The sequence below is a fragment of the Rhea americana genome, unplaced genomic scaffold (genome assembly GCF_003343005.1).
Source record: "Rhea americana isolate MKP2758 unplaced genomic scaffold, rheAme1 scaffold_70, whole genome shotgun sequence".
Classification (NCBI taxonomy): domain Eukaryota; kingdom Metazoa; phylum Chordata; class Aves; order Rheiformes; family Rheidae; genus Rhea; species Rhea americana.
This window is the reverse complement of record NW_028186868.1, coordinates 1,825,857-1,848,321: the sequence shown is the minus strand read 5'-3', so window position 1 is coordinate 1,848,321 and position 22,465 is coordinate 1,825,857. Positions and strand designations below refer to the sequence as shown.

General features: G+C 41.6%; 1 protein-coding gene across 1 annotated transcript in view; it reads left to right on the top strand.

The window, feature by feature from the left end:
• Window positions 1-22,201, top strand: part of RREB1 (ras responsive element binding protein 1) — a 125,602-nt gene extending 103,401 nt beyond the window's left edge. The window contains exons 10-11 of the mRNA XM_085321678.1: window positions 15,114-15,860; window positions 18,873-22,201. Of these exons, the coding sequence (XP_085177804.1) occupies window positions 15,114-15,860; window positions 18,873-19,393 (1,268 nt within the window). The 3' untranslated portion in view covers window positions 19,394-22,201. The remainder of the gene's footprint in view (window positions 1-15,113; window positions 15,861-18,872) is intronic.
• Window positions 22,202-22,465: the final 264 nt, after the last annotated feature.

The following is a 22,465-nucleotide window of genomic DNA, read 5'->3' as shown; positions in this document are numbered from 1 at the left end:
GTAGATTGTAGCCTCTGAGGATTTTCCTTGTGAAAGGACCTCCCTGTGGAGGAATGATCATTTCTTATACTCTCTCTGATGCTTGAATAGTTTTCTCCACTATTTTGCAGATCATCAACTGCTCCTGTTGTATTGTGGTGATGTTCGTGGTGTTCAGTTTTTCAGTGATGGAGTAATATTTGCGCCTTTGTGTGTCAAGGGAGCAAATTACGTTAGGGCAAACTTACTAAAAGTCATTTGGCTTCAGTGGAGTGGAGTTGTTTAGCATAGCTGGGAAAAGAATTTGGTTTCTGGTTTTCTGTTATTCTTGTCTTACCTTGAAGGTGAACATGTGTGTTGAACATTTCATTGTATCTTACGTGGTTTGTTTGGCTGCTTCCAGTAGCTGTTTGTCTACTTCAGTAATGATATAAAAGATCCATAAAAATGAGAGCAAATAAGTATAGTTCATGGAAGGAAAAGAAAGTGGTGTAATGTTTAACTTTTTTTTTTTCCTTGCAGTCGGTAGCTTTTATTTGACAGATCAAAGAAGGAGGGTACAAGTAGTATTGTCCTGAATATTACATAGTAGCTTGCCTCTAGGAAATGTTTCTTAATGTTAGGCATCTAAAGGTGGGCTTATGCCTTAAGACATGAAGATGTATATGGAATCTTTAATATTGTAGCACTGTAACTAAGCTCAAACCTGTGTAAACGAAAAGGAGGAATGGGAAGGTTATTGTAAGTTTGGGAATACTTTTCATTCTTTGCTATAAAGGAAATACTGCACTGAATGCAGTGCTGATTTCAAGTTCACTCCTTTTTCTACCCACATTATAATAAATCAGCAGATTCTCATTGTGATTTGGGAAAGAAAGAGGGCAAAGCTCTACGTTTACTGAACCTCTTTAAGTCACAGTTCTTCTCTATTTATCTCTTTATTAAGAAATCCCAGAAATCTTTTCCTGACAGAAAAAATAAAAGTCAGGGATATTTGTAAGAAACTACTGGGAATTGAGTACAGCCTCATAAGAGAGAAAATAACTTTGTTTTTTTGGAGGAATTYAGGTTTTATGAAGCAACTGATTCATATGCCTCTACTGAAAAGGGAAAATTGGAGAGGTAAAAGACATTAGCTAAGAGATTTAAAGGGAATCTGAGCTGTAGAGCAGTCCCTCTCACAGTTTGCTTTGGGTGACTTGAGGACATAACTTGCAAGGTAYCAGTGCAACAGTGAGGCTATTGTTTCCTAGCCTGCACAGACCAAATTATTTCATCTTGTAAAGCATACAGTAAGCTTTCAATGGTGAAGGAGAGCTCTTTATTCGGATCAATTGTTTTCTGACTCCCTACCCTCCAAAAAATACATGTAGTTACCAAAGAAGGCACCAGTCTGTTCATGAGGCAGAAAACAATAGAGAGAGGCTTTGCCCAGACTAAGGGGTTTGACCTGCTTGTGRGTGGCAGGCTTCCAAGGTAGCAGCACTGGTGTAAACCCCTCATGAGGACAGGAAAAAAATGCACTCTGTCATGAGTTATACCAGTAGAACTTGTCTCTTCTACCACCACTGGGCTTGGAAGGAGACATCCTCTTTTCAGAAAGCCTGCACTGCAATTCCCGGGGGGGAAGTGAGCAACTGTAGCAGCGGCAGGGTTGGAGCCTCTGTGCAGATACAGGTTTTGGTGATGCTACAGCAACTGCAATAAGTGGTTCAGATTCATGTTGGTACGCTCTGGCAAGGTTAATACCGAGCTCTTTCTGATCGTCACCAGAGTGGTGTTGAAGGAGTCTTGGTGCTRGAGAACTAGCCCACAGTAAACTTTGCCTGTCCTTGGGGCACCTCCTTTTAGGTGACGCTCGCACTCTGCTGCTAAATTAGTACTTTGCAGCAGCTCCTCTGTGGCAACAGGGTAGATGAGACGTACTGGAGGGGACTGGGAAGGGTAAGATAGGAAGGCAGAGGAGGTTTTGGCTAGGAGAGTGGTGCCAAGGCAAGTGCTGGGATGCGTTCAGATGGAGCGAGCCCTATGATGTTGTGATGGCTCTAAGGTGACATAGGAGGGATCTGGCAGCTGTGAAATACAGCAGTCTGTTGCGCTTGTGTCTGGGGTGAGTGAGTTGGTTTTCTGMTAGAGAGATCTACAGTGGAGAAGAGTCATAGCGCAACATATTCCCACCTCCACACACATTTATTGACTGGGAAGTGACTTGTTAGAAAACTCTGTTTTTTTCAAAGGAGTTGGGAAAAAGTTCTGTCCATTTAATCATTTTGCAAAGGAAAAATAGGAATTTTACTGTTTGGACTTGATGACTGTTCCCTGAYTTGGGGAAAGATAGGTATACTAGTGTGAACGGGATAGTTGGAAGTCTTGGAAACACACACATGCAAAGCTACAAGTGGGGTACTGGGAGTTTGGCATAGCTGTTTTTTATACRTTGTACCTGTTTTGTTCGAACATGCTCTAACACTTGCTTTTAACACCTTTCTCTTTATGTTGTTATTGTTTATTCTGCTCTTTTGTGTTCAACTCACTTTGCTCTTTTTTGCTCTTTTCTCCTGCTCTTGACTTTCTTCATCCCCATTCCAAAGTAAAGAGCAACAAACAGGATGTGTCCTGCAGATGATGCAGTTAGTCTTGGTCCTTTTACAGTATGTGCATTAGACTGGCATTAACATAAAATGAAAATAGTGGCCTGTATTGACCTTAGTGGTGTCTAACATAAGTTACTTGTAGATAACCTAAATCTGTATACAGAAAATCATTTGAGGAGACTTTCAGAGAGATGCTGCCAGATCACATTTGATCCAGATTTATTGTTTATAGAAGGGAGATTTAACAGTAGAATTTTGGCGGTTTGGGTTTTTTTTTTTTTTCTTTAACAGATGCATATTGGCTTGCCAAACATGCAAAATAAATACTTAGCACAGAGGTGAGATTGACAAGAAAATATATATAAATAAATACAAATAAATAAATAAATACTGTACGGCCTAACCCATAAGCCTGTGTGTTCCCTTTTGATGGGAGGACACAWGTAGTAAAAAGTAGTAAAACAGCTAGAGGAGTTCATATTCCTTATTTATATCATTTAAGTCAAAATAAAATTGTAGAGATCTTTAGCTTTTAATATTTGTCCTTGCCATGGTAATAAAACATTTCCAGTAGGACTGCAGTGGCAGGAGGGATATTAATTAAGGGATGGTCTTTTTGTACACTATGAATGTTTAGATACCCTTTTATATTAAAAAAGCTCTCTTCAAGGTTTGGATTCCATGAAGTATCCAGCCTAAAATGCTGTGTTGCTAACCAAATTGTACAATCAGTTCTGAATATAAGAACACATACTTGCTTTCATCCAAGCCATGACCATTCGTATCATTCATACGGAAAAAGTTAAATAAAAAGTAAATCACATAACCTAATTGGTTAGTTTAAGTGTAATCTTCCAGTAAGTATGTTCTATCAGAAGAGCAATTGCCACTGGGAGAGACAATATGAGGAGCTAGAAATACTGTGTTTTTTTTGTTTTTTGTTTTGTTTTGTTTTGTTTTTTAGTGCCTTTAAAGTTAAGGCTTGGAAAGCAGTCTGTTTTCCATTGGGGAATAGTGCTGTAACAGAGGGGTGAGGGTGGAGGGGGAATGGAGTTTGCACAGTAAACAAGATTTCTGTTTGGGATTTGATACTTCCAACCAGGATGTACATATAAAAAGAAGAATATCTTATCTGCTTGAAGTACTGGTCTGTATGACAAGTATTTTGTTGATATGGAAGTTTTAAAGTCTGAAAACATGAGAAATCTGTGAGTTGAGATGCAGGTTGAGTTTCAAGCAATTAATCCCAGCTAATCCTGTCACTGCATGCTTGAAGAGAAATGTGGAAAAGAAYTGAGTTATCACAGAGCGAAAGGATTTCTGCTCAACCTTGAAAGTTGTGTTTTGTATTTGCATTGTGAATGAAGCCACATGGAAGTGTAGAAAGCAGTGGTACCGATAACCATAAATTTATGGTTGACTTAGCCGGYATGTGAGCCTACACAGAGCGATGCCTAGACGCTTTTTAAAAAGTTGTATTGTCACTGGAAGAAAATGAGGAGAAGGYCCCAGCTTCTCAGAGATGTCTCTTGCACTTGCGAGATGTGGGGAATCCCTCCTGTAGCCTCAGGTGTTAATTAAACCAACTTGTGGAAGGTTAAAGTGAGAAAAGCGTTCACAGCGTCATGTCAAAGAGAGACCGCTGTTTGGTCAGAGGGAGTTGTGTGTATTTAAGGATTTTGGGAGTGAGGGGGGAAAGTTTGGCAGGAGCTGATCTTCTACGTATGACCATTGTCACAACCGCTTCCTCCATCACAAAGACGTCTTTCTGGCAAGCCTGCTTTCCTCATCCATTGCATGAYGCTGGCTGGCTTTTCTTTCAGCTCCTCTTGTACTTGGTCTCTTCCCTTGTTTTAATTATTTGAGTTACAGACATGAAAAACTTTCTCTTGTGGGGAAGTGATTGATTATTCAGCATGTGGGACTGGATTCTACTGAAATCAGTGAAAGGATGGCTGCTGGCTTTGGTGAAAGTTGCATCAAACTCGCACGTGTGATAGACATCTCAGGGGAGAGGCGGTTGTTGAGGAGCTTGCAATAGCCTGTTGCAAGCTATGTGCAACAGCATAGCTGGTCACCTTTGACCAGGGAAACGAGGGGCTTTTCCCATTGTAACAGAAAAGGACAAAACTTTGGCTGTGACAAGTTGTTCTTAGAGGTTAATGACCAGGTTTCTCAGGAGGAGAGGGAGGAGGTGAGGGAGGGAAGGAACAAACTTCCGAAGTCTCTTACCACACATTAGCAGGACAGATAAATGTGAGGTTTTTTTTCCTGCTTCAAGTCAGAAACCCTTCCCTTGTCAAAAATGTGGGGTCTTCTCTACCAAATCTAACCGTGAATGCCGCTTCTTACGCAAATACGGAGTTGCGAGCTGCTTCCTGAGAAAAAAACAGGCTTATCCTCCAGTCTAAAGAAAGGGATGCTGATCTCATGATARCACAAGTAGGTTTTTTGTGGTTGTTCAGAATAAAAAGACTAAGGTATGTTTAATCTGACTGGATGCTGTAGACGAAGAAAGCTTAAGAATTGCCCTGTTGCRTTAGCACAGTGGTCTGTCCAGCCAGGCACTCTTATCTCTGGTGGCATCAGTGGGATATGCTGGTTAGGACAAGCTGTAAGCCTGGCCATGTCTCTCAGCCTCTTATATCCTACCAGGATCCACCACTGCTGCATAGGGTTGGATGTTGGGGGTACACCCCTGCCTGTTTCTTTTAGTATAATTATAGACCTGTTGTCAGAGAGTCACTCTAATGGCTTTTTGAACCCACTGATACTGTCTGCCTCTGACCTCATCTGGCATCAGACTCCAGGAGTCCACTGCCTACTGTGTAAAGAACTACTTTCTAAAATCTATTTTAAGCCAATCCCCTGCTTATTTCTTTGAGTCCCACTCAGCTGTAGTATTGCAGGATTTGGTGAGAAGCAGTTCTGTGTTCACCTTCTTTGATGCCTTAGTGATTTGTAAACCTTGGTCATTTTCCAGCCTTCCTTCTTTAGCCTTCACTCTTCCAAAATGAGGATCCTGAGCCTGAGGATCTGAACATGCTCATTTTCTTCAATGTTTAAAACAGAATGAAACAAAAACGCCCTAATCAGGGTTATTGCAAACTCTCTTTGCAGTCGCAGGACTGTGACGCAGCTTGGCTAAGCAGGGATGCCTTCTCCCAAGGCAGCTGCCCTATTGCTTGGATTGGTTTGGCTGCCCTTCTGTGTACCTTCTCTAACACCACTAGGTCTTTCCTGAGATGTGAAGACTAGAAATGCAAACACAACTTGAAATGAGGGCACACCAGGGCTTTACACAGCTGCAAAGCGACACCCTTTTGCTTGCTCTCAGTACCCCTGCTGATGGTGTGCAGCATTTTTTTGGCTCTATTTTGGCTGCTTCTGCAGGCTGAGCCAGTGATCTTGGCAAGCTGTCATTGCTGGCTCCTAGATCTCTTGCCTGCGTTGGAACTGCCAGTTCCAAGTTCAGCATCACATAGGCATAGTTTAGATTATTTTTCTGAAGGTACTTTACCTTATATTTATCTGCACTGATGCTCATGTGCCATCTTTTTGCTCACTCAAGTTTTGTGAGTTTTGCAGAGAAGTGGGTTCATTGTCAGCTCATGCAGGGCTTTATTTTGGACTTTTAGTGACATTTAGAGTGTCAGCTATAAAGGACAAGCTGACAKGGGATCAAGGGCAAATAGAGTAATTCAGTATTTCTTTGTGTTGCCTAAGTGCAGTAGACCTAAGAAGGAAGCTCAGCAGATGGTTGTGCATGTCCCTTGCCTGAAAAATGTTTGCACAAGGGAGTCATTGTTGGAAGGCGTTCACACCTCAGAAGAAGACAGAGTAATTTGTGTCAGTTTGAGTAAGTCTTACAGAAGAGTTGTTGAAGTAATGGTTCTAAAAGCAGCAAGAACTTGGCTGAGTGCATCAGCATAGTTAAAGCTACAAATCAGTTGTTACAATCAACCTCAGCATAACAGCTGATCAAACTGCATGAAAGTATACACAGAGTATTTCCTTTAATATTTTTAAAATTTCGTTTGGGAATGTCGGCTGTCTTCACGGCCTCCCTCTTTTTTAATATGTCAGGTTGCACTGTAGTGATTCAAATGTAGTAATACAAGTCTCAGTGCTAGTCTAGCATTAAAATCTGCTGTGCTGGAGACATGTTACAACATGATTTGATCTTGCCTATCATGATGAGATGAAGTTGTCTTGTTACCATGTTAACATCCCTTACCTTCACAGGGCTGTAGCACGGTATCTGGGGTGTCACGTGGGTCAATCCTGCCTGTGCAGACAACAGATGGTTACAGTGCGAGGGAGGAAAACTCGTGTTATAACATGATCCCCTTGCAGAACAAAAGTGTGCAGAAAGGACTCTGAATATGCTCATTTTCTTCAACCTTTACAACAGCATGAAACAAAAATGCTGTAATTGGGGTTATTGCAAACTCTCTTTGCAGTCGCAGGGACTGTGGCGCAGCTCGGCTAAGCAGYGGGGTAAGAACAAAAGCGCTTGCAAAGCTGCTCAGGAGAGCCCTGGCATGACACGGAGGATGGGTAGGATTTTGTTGGAACATAAACGTTGTTCTTAGCACTTGTGTTCAGCCGCGTTGGACTGGACAGGGTGGTTGCACCTGCCCCCCGCTGACAGAGCCGTGGGCCACGGTTGGATGGTGCAAAGCACTGCTGGCTTGACCTGTTCCTGGCTGTTCATCCCTGCAGTTGTAGCTGAGCCAGCTGCCCAGAAATGACAAGGGCAAGGGAAGGGACCTTCATTCGTTAGATCAGTTCCCAGATCTGGCTTGCAGTACAACATTGATGCAGCGGAGGTGTGGAGTTGGCAACATCTTCTGGGAGGCATTGAGGGACAGATGCTGTTGAAATTGGCTTTGCTGTCAAACGCTTTGTATCTTCAAACAGCAGCCTTAGAAAGCCATGAAGGAGCCCAGATCCTGTACTGTTAGAGTTACCATATGCATTTTAAAGCACAGCATAGTGTTTTTTACAGGCTTTGCCAAATGTGTTTAATCACAGTCCAGAATCATTCAACAGCTTTGGACTTGYGGTCTCCCTCCATTGCCCAAGAAAAACGTGTTTCAAAATCAGTGGAAGTAAATTACAATTTGAAACTGTGGGGTCATTTCTCTTTTAGTGCCGGTTTTAAAAGGTGAGTGAATAGCGTGGTTGAGGCTCGCATACAGAGTCCTTGCAAGGGCTGTACTTGAAAGTGAATGATAGTCCAGATTTCTCTGTGTGCTGAAAGTGAAGGGAATGAAGGAAGATGCTTGGATGGTGTTTGGTGAACCATAAACTCAGCGAAGAGGAAGGCTCTAAGATGAGGTGTAAGGCAGGAAGTGCAATTCAGTAGAGTGTCATTGGGAACAAGTTTATAGAGGACTTCTTTTGGTCTTGTTTTAAAACAAAACAAAAAACAGAATGGTGATTTTTGAATAGGATTCAGAGACAGGGAGTCTGCATAAGTGATGGGGCTTGTGCCTGTCCTCTTCATGGGGCAAAAGAGAGAAGTCTGACAAATGTACCTGATACAAAAACGGGGAAGGTCTCACCCGGAAGAAGAGGCTAACAGCAGTTGGACTGGCGGAGGCTTGCACCGGGGGAGAGGACTAGAAATAAACTGTGGAGCAACTTAATGGATTGCTCACTTTCACCATGTCAGGGCAACTCTGCCTGTGTCTCCTTAGGGCTTTCCGAAAGCTACTTCCTCGCGGCGCAATACAGTTGAGGGAGGAGAGCTATGGGATGGGAATGGGGTAAGGGATTATCTGTTAGGTAATTCCGAGAGACGCTTTCCTAAGGAGAAATCCCTTTCTTAAAGAGGCTTGCCCCTAATGTGAGAGAATCAGAAATGGCTGCTTTGGGCAAACTGGGCAAATATTTACAAAGTAAGTATACTTAACAGTGAATTTTCTGATTAGCGTTTAGCAGAATTCATCTTTGCTCTAGAAATCTGCCACCCTGTGATCTGTCCAGAAATCATGTGAGCCCTGATTATAGTGGAGGACTTTTTGTTTTTCAAACTGTTCTCGCAGTCTGCACCTCTGAACTACATTTGCGGTTATTTCCTAGAGGACAAAGGGCTTGAAACTGCATTTTCTCTGTCAGGCAAAGTTTAATAGAGACTTCAGAGCCAAGGTTCATGGAAAGGTAAGAGCTGCTTGCTGTTAGGGCAAGTGGCAGATGGAAGAGCTGTAAAGTTGACCCGAGAGCTAGAGCTATTATTTAGAAAATACTAAGTAGATGTACATCATAGTGACTGTATTACCAACTCTGCATAAAACTGCCATTCTGATACGTAATGGTGCAATTCACTGTAGGCTGACAGTCTCTATACTTTCTTTCCCTCCTCAGTTCAAATGCACATTTTCACTAGCTCCGTGTAGTAACATCTAGTCCTTAACAGCTTTGTCTGTGTCGGGAAGCTGAGCTACTCACTGGAAGGTACTGAATGATCAGAACTTGTGTTAAAGGCAAACAGCGTGGTGCTATCTGTCTGGGTTTTAGCTTTAACTAGCTATTTATTTAATATCTCTTTTCTTCCAGAATTGTTTTTTTCTCCTTTTTCCCGCAGATTTATTCATTTCAGGGGTTTTGCAGCTAAGACTGAAGCCCCCTAAATGTGAGCAGTTAAATATCTAACTTTGTGCGTTTGATGGAATAAAGGTGGCTGAATTTTAGGATTTAGTGTGTTTATAGTAAAAATGGACAAAAATAACACAACTTTTTTTGTGAGGTACCTCTGCAAGTTGGAAAGATGTTCTCCAAGTTGTAGGTGGAAGCAGAAACTATTCMTCAGATGAATGGTTAAAAAAGGTACCAAAATTACTAGAATGCTACCACCTAGTGGAGGCTGCCCTTATTGTAAAATATAAGAATAACCGGGGTTATTTCAGTGAATGTAGGGAAAATATTAAATGTTTAGCTTATCTGAGTGATAGTGTCAACTGCTTCTACAGCATTCATTTCCAGTGCTCTGTATATGCTGGTTCAGAGAATTATTTATGTAATAGATTTTCTAACACTTCTCTTAGGATCTCAGGAATTTTTGGCAATAAACGCTTTAAAGTCACAAAATAATTTCCACTGCAACACTCTATTTTATGTAATAACTTTTTAACATCTCAAGCTCTGATCTCTATTCCATCTCAGTTCCCCCCTCCCAAAAAAAAAAGAAAAGAAAACCCAACCAAAATCAAACCAGCAACCTCTCTACTTTGATCTGTATCTGCTCTTTTATCTGAAACTTCCATATTCAGTGTCTCTGTTGATAATTTTATTGGTGTATGCAGGAAAGTAATTTATTCTTGGTTTTCTTTTTCTTTTTTTTTTTTCTTGCCACCTTTGAAAGATTAGGAAGGGTGTTCTGACTAGGATGACTGAAAGCTACAACTTGAATTATAGACAGACTTCAGCAAAATAGACTTTCCTTCTCTGCAGTTTGGAGGAAAAATGATTTTGGCTGCAACTATATAGTGGTTTCTTTCATGCAAGAGAAAAAGTTTTTGCATTCTAAGATGGAGACCTTGAGGTTTTGCTTATGAATATCTCTCCAGAGAAGTTCATTTTTTCCTATAAGATTAAGAGGCAGCAGCTCAGCTGAGCTTCATTCATTTTTTCATGTTGCTTTTCTCCTTGTATCCTTACATCCCTGGTTGTCTCTTCTCTCTCTTTTATGGTTCCTTGCTATATGGTTCTTTGATTTTTGTGTCAAAGCTGGTGTCACATTTCGTGTCATGAAACCATGTCACCTTTTCACTCTTGCTTGTGAAACTCAAAGGAATAACGCAAAGTAGAGTTATCTGTGACAGAGTTATGTGTGCTGCCCCCAGCTTTCTCCTAAATTGTGGTTATGTGGCTGAAAAGCTGGAGAGAAAAAAAAAGGTCAGAGGTTTTTGCAGAGGGGCTCTCTACTCATTAGACTCTCTGGACTTGCTATTGCACTATTTGGAATCGTCTTGGCAAGTCAGCTTTTAGGCCCAAAACTATCTGGCTGAGGTGTAAATATCAGTGGGATGACAAACAGTTTGGAAAGCATTTTGCAATCTTAGTAAGTGAAAGATAGAACAGGGTGAAAGAAGTGTAAGGCCTTTCCCGCACACCCCGTCTTCCTCATCTGCTGGATGCAAGTGGTTGCTCTGTCTGCATTGTAAATTAGTGAAATTTTGGAGCTGTAAGTTCTGCAAACAAGAATTACCAGTCTGAGTGGAGGCTGGTCTGTTTGAAGGTATATTTGCCCAGATTTGAAGACTCAATCAAAATCCTTCTCCCAGTGTAAAGTATGGCCAAGTCTACTAGAGCTGTGTGGCCAGCCAAGTGTTCAGTTGCTATAGGAATTATGCAGGTAAACTAGAAAAACAGTAGTGCAGAGCAAACCTAAACTCCGTTGGAGTGGATAGAGTAGTTGCCTGTGCAAGACTGCCCTTGTAGTGTGGGAGAAATCCCAGACGGGACCTGATGTGGCTCTCTCTGCGACAGTCGTGTTTCCCACTCACCTTCCCGACTCCCATGCTGCTGTTCCAGTTTATCTGCAGCAGAGCAAGGTTGCTTCTCACCCATCCCCAAATAGTCAGGTTTTGTGCAAAGCAGGTAACTTTAGCTGCAAAACCAACCACACAGGTTAGGGGTAACCTTGGAGAAGCTGAAATAGGTGGGAACTGCAACTTCGTGATAGGCAAGAAGTTTCTTCAGGGGCCTGTGAAACTCCTTCTTAAAAAAAAAAAAAGAATAAAAAACAGCAGATCTAGTTCATGCAGGTAAGAAAGAAGAGTGCGTACCCAGGCACATACATGTTYTAACACATTCCTGCCTAAATTTGTTCCTGAATTTTGAATGTATTCATTCTGTGGTGGAGAGCCAGTTTCGGAAGAGAATGTGCAGGTGCGTATCTGTGCTCCTGGTTCCTGGAGTGGTCTTTGCGCTTCACGAATGCCTGTTGTTTTAAACTTCATGTTTGTTTTCTTGATGTCAGCCTCATCCGTTTACTTGTGCTAGTAAGGCAACATCATTTATCTGTAGACCACTTATGGTGGATTGTATCTCTTTTGCACAGAAAAATRTAATTGTGGGCCACCCACTCAAGGACAAAATAACAGCTGAGAAGGGGCCCCAGGGTTTGGTGGAGAGAAAGTTCAAAAGGTGAAGAGGGGATAGAGATTGGATGTGATTAACTGAAGGATGAGTAAACTATAGAAAAAATGATATTTTGGAATACTGGTAGTAGGATAAGGAGTACTTTAACAAAAATAAGGAGAAAAAGGGGAAATCATTTAGAGCAGGTGCGTGTACATGTTGAATGTAGAAGTTGGAGTGGGTGTTATGTTTAAGTGTTTTTTAAAAGAAAGTTTCTAGTTTTTCTAGTTCTGTCTTTCTCGAGCTAATTCATTTTTGAGTACTGCTGATGCATATTCCCCTGTTTTTTGCTCCTGATACTTCCTATTTGAAAAGCCAACAAACTCTGCATCTGCTGTCTTGCATTTGGGCAGCAAAGAGTTTACAAAGCACCGCTCTTGAGACAGTAAAGGACCCTCCGTCTCAGTGTCCTCATGCTCTTCAACCCTCTCCATCCTAACAGAGGACATCATCGTCKATCCCAGCCGTGCTCCCTGTTGAAAGCCCGCTACTTGCTTCATTTGCAGGCTGTCTTTGATGGTCTAGCATGCATTCGTTCACGGGCGTGTTCACAGCAGCTCCAACGTTCCTGATCTCGCTGAGGACAGGATGGCTCAGTTGGCTAGGAGAAGTTGCCCACTTTGCTGTGGGCAAGTCCCAGCTCCCAGCCCACTGATGGGAACGGCCGTGGCAGCCATCGTACGTGCTTTCTGTCAGTGCCAGTTCAAGGTCTTTGTGCCTCAGAGCCACTTCACTGCTCCAGTTTTATCTAGTCATCTGTCCTTCCCAGAAGTTTCTCTGATGGTAGTAACCATAGGCTGCTGGGATGGAAAATCCTCTACCCTGTTGTTTGCCTCCCGTCTTACCATACCCTAAATGAAGCCATGATTGTGTGGTCACATCAGTCCCAATAAATCTGCACTAGGGTGAAAAAGATCCTGTTTTCTGTGTGGTTGTGTGAATGTTCAGGCCAGGCAAGGGTTGGGGCAGCAGTGGGTGGCCAGGGAAGGGTACAGTGCATTTCAGGAGTGGTGTAGAGTCACGTAGACTGATTTCATCCTTTTGTCCAAACTCTGGGGCAGAGATGAGGCATTTCTAGAGAGACGGAGGCATGCTCCTCTTGCCCGTGAAATGTGTGGAAGAAAAAGGCGGGCTATGATGTATGTGCCATAATTATTACTGCTTCTTATTGCCAGTTTTTTATTGTTTCTTTCATACTTTGCAAATCCRGTGCCATATTGCTTAAATATTAGGGGTCTCAAGTATAACTGCTTTTATTAAGCTTAGCAAAGGACATAGAGTTAAAGTAGACCTGGGCACTGGAGGCTAGGCTGGTTTATAAAATCAGCAGAAACAGAGACCCAGGTGCAGAGGAATGGCTGATACAATCCGTAAGAAGTGTTTCCTTTTCARATGTTTCACCCATACAGATACGGCCTGGATTTGGGGTTCTGAATTTGCTCCCTTGCCTACAACATTAGCCACAAGACGCTGCTACCTGCGTGTAACCAAGCACACCTTTTGCGAGTCCCATTTCTATGTGCCTATCTTGTGTTTCTTTGAGTTGTAAAGCAGTACTTTATTATTTTTTATATATATTTATTATTTTGCTTTGGCATTTCAGCTTGATTTCTAGAGAGGAGCTCTYTTTGTTTATAACAACTTTCTTTTATTTTTTGCCTTAGTATATCTAACAGATCAGCAGTGTGTCAAAATATAGAATTCAGATGCAAATTTGTAGGACACTTGTAGGTGACCTCTCTTTTCAGATGCCTGCATCCTCAAATTCTCCAGCATTACACACAGATTATGGCCCAGTTACATGCTTTAATAGGTGGATAATTAGATGAGCAATGAACTTTGTGGAAAACTTTTGTGTCACTCAGTGTCTCTGTAAACTGATCTATTTTGATTAAAAAGGGGAGTCTTTTTTTTTTAATAGGTCACTTCTCCTTTCTTCCCCCCTTTACTCCCCTGTGAAGAAAGTGTATTGAGGATTATGCTCTCTTAAGTGGTTGTACACAATTGCTGGAAACACTGCTTAGCTTTGACATTTTCTAATGACCATGTATTCAATGCAGGTTATGTTGTAAGAATAAGTTTCACRCTACTAAGTGTTTCAGAACGAGCTTCTTATCTTCTGTAATTACTCCTTGGTTATGAAAGGCTTGTAATAGGAAATCTAGGCTGTTCTGAGACAAGCACTTGTTTTGCTGTTTATGTCAGCTGGAGGGCTTGAACAGTCCTACTAGAGTTTCTAAATCCCTGCAGTTCCTAAGCAGCTACTGGGCTTGCAGACGAATGCAAAAATGCCTATTAGCTGTGTGGCTGCGTGCTGTCAACAAGAAAGGAGCAGAGGAGAGGACTTAAAGCAAGGAAAGGTTCAACTTTCAGAAAGCACGACTTGCTAAGCTTGTGTCCTGGAACAGTTGCTGGAAAGTGGCACCAGGGATGCAGTTACATGCCATGCCTCATTGTCAGCTTTAGCCTCTAGATCCAGTCCAGCTTATTTCCTATTTACACATACACTATTTGTATAGAACTTGGAAGAGGTACAGCTCTGCCCCTTTGTTTGCCTTAAATGCCTTATCTGTTTTACTTTTTTGAACACATGTTGTGTCTCCAGCAATGTTAATGCAACAAACTGATAAAAGCAGGGAGGAGGTCGTTAAAATGAGGGACATTTTAGGTATTTTTTGCCTGCTTGTTGGAGGAATTGTGAAACAGCGAGGGATGCTGTATATCGCACCTTGGCCTTTTATTTTGGTTCCAGTGTAGTATGAAATAGTGTGTGTCAAAAGCCTATATGTGAACAAACTTCCGCTTTTCTTTTTCTGCTTATATGGTATATGACCATTTTTTAAACTGTGCTTTGTGTTATTATTTATAACTTTTAACATTTAATTGCACCAATTTGTTTCATGAGGCCTTTACATTCCCTTTGTAAAATATTTCTAGCTACTTATGGTTTCTAAGCTAGCTTTATTAAAATACAGATGTATATTGCTTCCATCTATATCAGTACATGAGTTTATAAATAACACATCCATGTATTTTCAATGCAGTGCATTTTTAGTATTAGTGAACTCAACTCATCATCTTTGGTGTCTCAGCATTTTCTGTTCTCTAGTAAAAGTGATAATATTACACTTCAAGAATCTGTCTCAAGAATGCAACTGTATTTTGAAAGAGAAGGCATATGATCACAGACTTGTAATGATCTTGTTAATTGGATTCCCTAGTGTTTTGATCTCTTTTCACTGTAAGTTACTGTCTTGAGCCTTAGAGAGAAAAACAGACAGGGACCTTGATCAAAGGCAATGCCTGTGTGAAGTCTTGCGGAGGGACATACTGACTGTTGTGACTTAGTGGAGAGTGTCCCACTGAAAGCTTCTCTCTGTTTGCTTGCAGACAGCCAGTCTGATGCAGAGACACTAGCTACAGCAAATGAAGTGTTGGACCTGACCTCCGGTGAGAAGGAGCAGACAGAGGAAGTAGCGGAGCTACCAGAGAGGGAGTGCAGTCCCAAGGGGGAGCACAAGGCTGACTTCCCTCCGGGAGAAGAGGATGCAGAAGAAAAAGCAGATGAATATGAAGAGGGCCCTGAGGAAGATTCTGTAAGTAATAAAAGTCTTGACCTCAATTTTGCCAGCAAATTAATGGACTTCAAGCTGGCAGAGAGTGACCAGAGTGCAGGCAGCAGTTCTCAGACTGAAAAGAAACATGCCTGTGGTGTTTGTGGCAAAACCTTCAAGTTTGCTGGCACTCTTAGCCGTCACAAAAAGGCCCACACTCGTGAGGACAGAAAGGATGAAAGAAGCAGCGAGGATGAAAGCAAAAGCATCCAGGATGATGCAGGTGCTCCCCCAATGCAGGACTCTGGTCTTGACCAGGAAGAGTCTCCGATGGACTTAAAGGTGGTGGAGTCTCCTGTGGACTGTGAGGCAACAGGAAAGGAGAATGAAGAGAGTGAAAGCATCTCTGAGGGGGAGGGCACAGAAAGAAAGTCCACTGAGAGGAGCAGTGATGACAAAAAACCAAAGACTGATGGGGCTAAAAGTGCTGTAAAAGCAGATAAAAGAAAGAAGGTCTGTACCGTGTGCAACAAACGTTTCTGGTCTCTACAGGATTTGACACGACACATGCGGTCTCATACAGGTAAGTGGAGAATTCAGGGCAGAACAGATTACGAGCAGGTCTGCTGCTAGACTTAAGCATCTGYTCTGTGGGTGTATGACTGAGGTGGAAGACATTTTTTTTCAGTCCTAGAAGCATCCATAAGGTGCCTTCTCTGCTCTGATCCTCCATGCTGCATACAAAGTATATTGAGGGAGCATGAATGGTCAGCACCACCATATCTTCGGTTCCCAACCCATTTTCTCTTGCCTGCTGCAGAATTTGAAAGTCAGGGAAAGTATGGAGATGCCCGTGCAGTTGCTCTGTCCAGTTTCTCACCCTCTTCTTGTTGTGTGTGCATGACTTGATGTCTCCCTGGTGTTTCGTTGAGCAGTGGAGAATTGTGGCAGTTTGTGATAGCRCTTTCACTGAGTGAAAGCTGAGGGGGGGAGAGTCTGTTTTAGTCTGCTTATCTAAGCCTGGTACTCGTAATGTGCTGGTGAGCTGCATGACCTGCTACTTTACTGAAAGATAAAGCTATGACTGGCATCCTGCTCTTCACTCAAACTTGGGCAGAGAAGATGGAATATAGATAGTAAAATGCTTTGATGACTTGATTGTGCGGTTAAAATATATGAGAACGCTTTATGTGAAATTCAGTTTTTAGCAGAGGAGATGAAGTCATGAGCCAGATCAAAGRTGAATTAATTATTCATCCTTATCAATGTATCCTTGATGCATTTCACCTGCAAGTGAAATGGGAAAAGTGGTGCGTTTTGATCTTCAGTGTTCTCTACTGAAGACGGTATCTTTGTGATTAACTTTGGGTACAACATTTTTCTGCTGTAATGAAGATAATGTTAAATAAGTAAGTACACTGTTAAGTAAGTTGACCTCTCAMGTGCAAAACTGACTTGTTTGCTTCTGACATTGAGGACTCAAATTCTGAGCTGAGCCACAAGTAAAATGAGACTAGTCCCATTCTTGTCCTTATTTTCATACTAATTCAGAATCTTTGGGAAGATTCACAAATCTGTATTATTGAGCTTTACCCYCAAATGATACTATTACATACATTTGGAGGTTGTCTTACCATGTRTTTTAAATGTTCTCATTGTATGCTGAGATATGCAGGCCTTGTCAGTATATTTTTGTTTGTTTCTCTTTCTTGTTTGATGCTGAAAGATGTCTCAACCAAGAATATAATGGTGTTGAATAGGAACCTGAGTCAGTGCTTTCTTCAAATCTAAGAAACATAAATTCCACCAACCCCCACTGTTTAATTACAAGCCTTTTCAATGGCGAGCTTTGTCTCAATATAGTGGGATGGCTCCATCCCTCCCTCCCACTCATTCAGACATATTTCTTGACAAAAATGCTGTCTGAATGTAATATTGCCTACTTTCTGGTTGTGATGTGGGGTTTTTTTTGATGATACTTCTGGCAAGTTTTTTGAATGCATTGCCTCAGAAGAAGGAATGTTTGGAGCCCGCTGAAGTGCACTAACAGCGACTGTGCAAGACATCTCTGGAAATCCAGTTAAAAGTGCTGGGGTTGCTCCCCAGAACTTGGTTGTGGGATGATCTTGTGTTGCCTTCCCAACTGAGGATGAGCCAAGGGCCCATGCTGTTCACAGCTGAGTGGTGTGTGGGTGAAGGCTGTCTCTCCAAAACCCTCCTGGTGGAGACATGTGTTCCCATGTTAAGGCCATTTTACTATCGAAAGCATTATCGTAGCTGAGGAATTAGCCCCAAATGTCTTGTTCTGTATGTTCATTGGCACAAGGTGATACCTTGATGGAATTGCACCACTGAACCCTCTCAATAGTTCCAAACAGAAAGACAAAATGAAACAAGGTAGCATCTTCAGTTCACCAGGGCAATAGGGCTCTGCTGGCATAAGCCACCTTGGGGCATTGCCCAAGTGTGTTCTTTGCTTGGTCGGGAAGTTGGGGGATTTTTGTGAGGCAGTGGTTGCTTTGTTTTTTGATAAGCTAATGCTTAGGAAAGTATTCAAGCATTTCATGTGCAAAAAGCCACTCTGAGATGAGAGCAAATTCATTGATTGCAGCATGGGATGCCGGCAGCTGTTCTGCGGCTTAGTGTTGCATAGTAAGAGGAGGAATTTTGTACTGAGAGTAGCATTTCTCAAACAGGCCTATAGAAGCTTTTCAGGTGCTCTCACGTGTAGTTCTTGTCAGAAATCCAAGTAAGAAATCAGCTGGCTGAAGAACACAAACAGCTTTGTATATAAAATCCCAAGGCATATGTTTTTTCACTTGGTCAGTATACTTACCTTGTCCCATGGATGCCTGACAAATCTAGATCCTTTAGCTAGCTCTTTGTTTCCATTTTGAAACATAGTGACACGGTCATTCTGCTTCACAAGAAGATGGTGTTTTCCTGTATCAAGGATAATTCTTGACAGCTTCCCTTCTACTGATGAAGTAGCTTGTGCGTTTCCTGCTTACCTATCTGTAAGCATGTAAGAGAAAGAGAGATGTTTCCTCATATGCTGTTCGGTTTGGTTTTTCAGTGCTGTTCACCCCAAGTATCTGGACAGTGTCATTTTCTTGCATTTCAAACCATTTCTCTTTCCATACCAGGAGCTGAGCAGTAATGAGGAACACCCATGGGGGGCTGCTAGGGAAGCTGCTGTAGCAGCGCAGATGGCGAGTTTTGCAAATGCTTGTAAGCTCCAGACAGCAAACTTCTTCCAGAAAACTTGCTGACTGAACTAGGTGGGATGCTAACAAGACCTGGGGCTTGCTGTCTTCCTCCCTCCTTAGTGTAGAGCCATATCAGGTTTGTAGAAATCTCAAGACAGTTAGTTCTTGGGTTTCTTTAATGTATGCCCTGGGATTTTTGTGTATACTTCCTCACAAATGATGAGCTAGAATATATGAGATAGTATGGAAAAAAAATTGCATAAATGCAACACCGAAGTTTGATAAAGCTACTGAATTTCCAAAGTGTAGAGCATCTTACTCTGCTTGAAACGAGAGTAGTGCATTTATGATCTTACGACTGACTTCAGATTTTAATTCTCATCTAGGCGAGAGACCGTACAAATGTCAAACCTGTGAACGGACCTTCACTCTGAAACACAGCCTGGTTCGTCACCAGCGTATACACCAGAAAGTCAAAAATGCTCGAAACCACGGGAAGGAGAGCGACAAGGATGAAACCCAGTCAAGGTGCGGAGAAGACAGCGAAAATGATTCTAGTCACAGCGGCACTAACCCTATCTCAGAAAACGAGTGCGACTCCGCTGCAGGCATTGGTAGCCATTCTTCTATCACGAGAAGTCGAAAAGAGTCCCAGGCCGGCGCAGCCAAGGACTCTCTTGGCAGAGAGGAGAGGCCGAGCGGGCGAACGGCCGGCACCGGCCTCGCAGAGCCCAGCAAGAATGCACAGAAAGCGCCGGCGAAAGAGCAGGAACCTCGGGGTGGCTCTGACCACGAGAGATCGTCGGGTTTCATTCAAGACTTGCTGGAGATGCACAACAAAAAATCTCCCATGAATCACATTCTTGCCTCTGCAGACAGTGCGCCTCAGCTCCTGGGGGTTGAATGACTTGCTCGCAGATTGGACCCGGCCCAGCACACGAACTAAAGCCATCAGCAGAGCAAGGTTTTTGGAGTCTYGTTTCGGAAGAGCAGCCTTACGGCTGTGGGGAGAGTATGGCAGACTGGATGCAGTGCCATATGCCTTTCAGTATAATAATGCAAGAGACTACAGTATATACTGATTTGAGTGCCTTACTACTTTATTAGATCTTTTGGTATCATAGATTTTTTTTTTCAAAAATGATTTTTTTTTAATATTTTAATGAATTATTTGGAGAGGACCTTTTTCATTTAAGCATTAATGTTACCTTTTGTATTGGTGTGTGTGAGCTTGTTCTTGTATATCTGTGATAKTCGCTGTGTTTGTTCTCTGAGCTGGAAATGGGGGCAGTGGGGTGGGAGGCCCTTGGATACCACAGCCAATAACTGGAAGAAAATTATGTGAATTTCGTACAAAATAGTCAGAGGAAACGCAGAGGGGATGTTGATCTTTTTTTAATTTTTTTTTCTCAGTAGATGTTCTTATGTTTGCCACATGGTGGAGCATTAAGTCTGKTCCAGGCACGAACAACGTGGCAGTTGAAGGTGTTCAAAGTGGTTCAAGCCAAAAGCAGGAAACATGAAGAGTTTCAACCTCATACTTGTTTCTACTTTTCAGCATTAGAAATGGTGTTCTAGCTACAAGGGTTTTTTTCTGGCCATTGTGGACTGAGTGTGTATACAGAGAAGAGTTACATAGCAACGTAACCTATGGAAATTATGCACCCGCTGTTATATATGTTTGATTTGCTTCAGTATATTATTATTATTATTTTATTATTATTTTATAAATTCATCAGTTTGCTTGTCTCTGCAATCAGCAGAAACCAATGGGCAATATTTGCCCACGCAGATGTATAATGCAGCTTGGAGCCCTTCTTTAAATGTTTTTGACTTAAGCTTTCACCAACTCCTCTTCTTATGTTGCAGCTCTTCTACTGTACTTTAAGTGGACCCCTTCCTCTGACCGGAGAGTCAAATGGAGGCCAGCAAGTTATCATCACACATGTACAGGGGAACATCTCACGCGTGGTGGGGTGTGAGTGTGTGCGTGTGTGTGTGCGTGTTGTGTGTGCGCGTGCCTGTTGCGGGGGCCTGGGAGAAGTGTGCGAGAGARGGGTCGTGGCAGGACCCTCCGAGTGCATAAGAAAGGCACTGCRAGTACTATGTTAATCTTGTTGCTGTCACATCAGTGACAACGTGTGTTACTTAAAGTTATTCAGTCTTCCAGTTGAAAGAAAGCAAGAAAGAAATGCGAGCCTTACCGTGATCTTGCTACTGTCATGTTCTAGAGCAAGAAAATACTACTGGTAATAAAACTACAGATATAAGACATGTTAAAAATAAATAAAATAAATTAAAAAAAAATCTTCCTGAGATTTTGGGGTTGATGCTTGAAGACTTGAGGTGTGTGTCTAAATTTCATATCAATAATTCAACCCCTTTAATGCTGGGAGTTGGAATTTCTCCATATGGCTCCTGTTGCCGGCAACAGGTGACACTCCAGCCACCAATATTTAAGGGGTTAAGCAAAATGTATCCTACTGTAGCTGTGCATTTTTAGGAGTGCTCAGCATTTTTGTTGTTTTTTTTTTGTTGTTGTTGTTTTTGTTGTTTGTTAATTGTCCTTCAGTCATGACCTCTGGGACAGACAGAGCCATACTAGCATTGCCGGAGCCTCACTGTGCTATTCCACCACTTCAGCCCCCTCAGCCCGCACTGTGATCCTCCCTTCCCCGCAGAACCGCTTTTCCTGCTTTCATCAGACGTGGAGGAAGTGGGCCTCAAACCCATTCTATATTATATAATATATATCTATATATATCTATATATATATAAATTCTCCAAAAATTTCTGGAGACTGAAATCTTAACTGTCCAGAATTCAAAGGAAGAAAAACGTTCTTGAGTAATATTCTTGCAAATAGAATAAGAAAAAATGGTTGAGGTATATGTGATTTCTATCTTTTTTTAATAGGGATGTATGAACCAGTTCAGAAACAAAAGTTAACTCCAGATAGATGAATAAATCAGAACCAATGATTCATTTAAAACTCTAGCCAGGTGCATTCTACTTAATTAAAACCAGTTCACACATCCCTTAAATTGTTATTACTATTATAATTATTATTATTATTATTATTATTTTGGGTATTTTTGGTTTTTGTTGTTTGTTTTTTTTGTTTTTGTTTTTTTGCAACTCTCCACACTAAACTGCGCAATACTGTGGGGGAGAAGCCATTACTAAACTATATGCTGCAGAACAATGTAGCAAGTAATTAATTCCCAGCAGCCTGCCGGGACATCTGCTAGCAATAATCACTATTGATTTAAAGCTTTATTTAGCCTTTATCTATATCCTAGTAGAGTATAAGGTCTTGCCACATTTTATTGACATTTTTATTAGTTGAGTTTGACTGAGAACTGTTGCTGTTGTTGGGTTTTTTGTTTCCCCTCCTCCCCCAATATTAAACTGTGAAATTTATAATGTGTTTAAACTATGGGTGAATCTTAGGCTTTAGTTTGCATGTTCAGCTAATTTGTCTCTATACAATTTTTGTTTGAATCTTTTTATTTTTTCCTCTCTCAGGGCTTTTACAAAAAACAAAAAACAAACAAAAAAAGGATCTTCTGAAATTCTTTTGCCTGAGTTGCAATGGACTAAACATTGAGATAATTCAATCACTACATTAAGCACTTGACTGTGAAAGCGCAAAAAAAAAAAAAAAAAAAAAAAAAAAAAAAAAAAAAAAGGAAAAAGAAAAAAAAAGAGAGAACCTTGTTTGAGGCTATTCTGAAATAACTTTTTGGGGCTATGTGACAGTCTGATTCCATTTTCAGAATGATTCATAATTTTCTCTCTTCTCTGTGTGTCTCCTTTCTCTCCTCTCTCTATCCACGAAGGAAGTTTAATCCTAGTGATTTCATCCCATGCAGGAAACAGTAATAAATGTGTAGAATTCATATTTTTCTAAAGGGAACTTAAACTGCTGCTACGAATTGTGTACAAGACTGGTTTATGCCACATGAACAGAGAATCA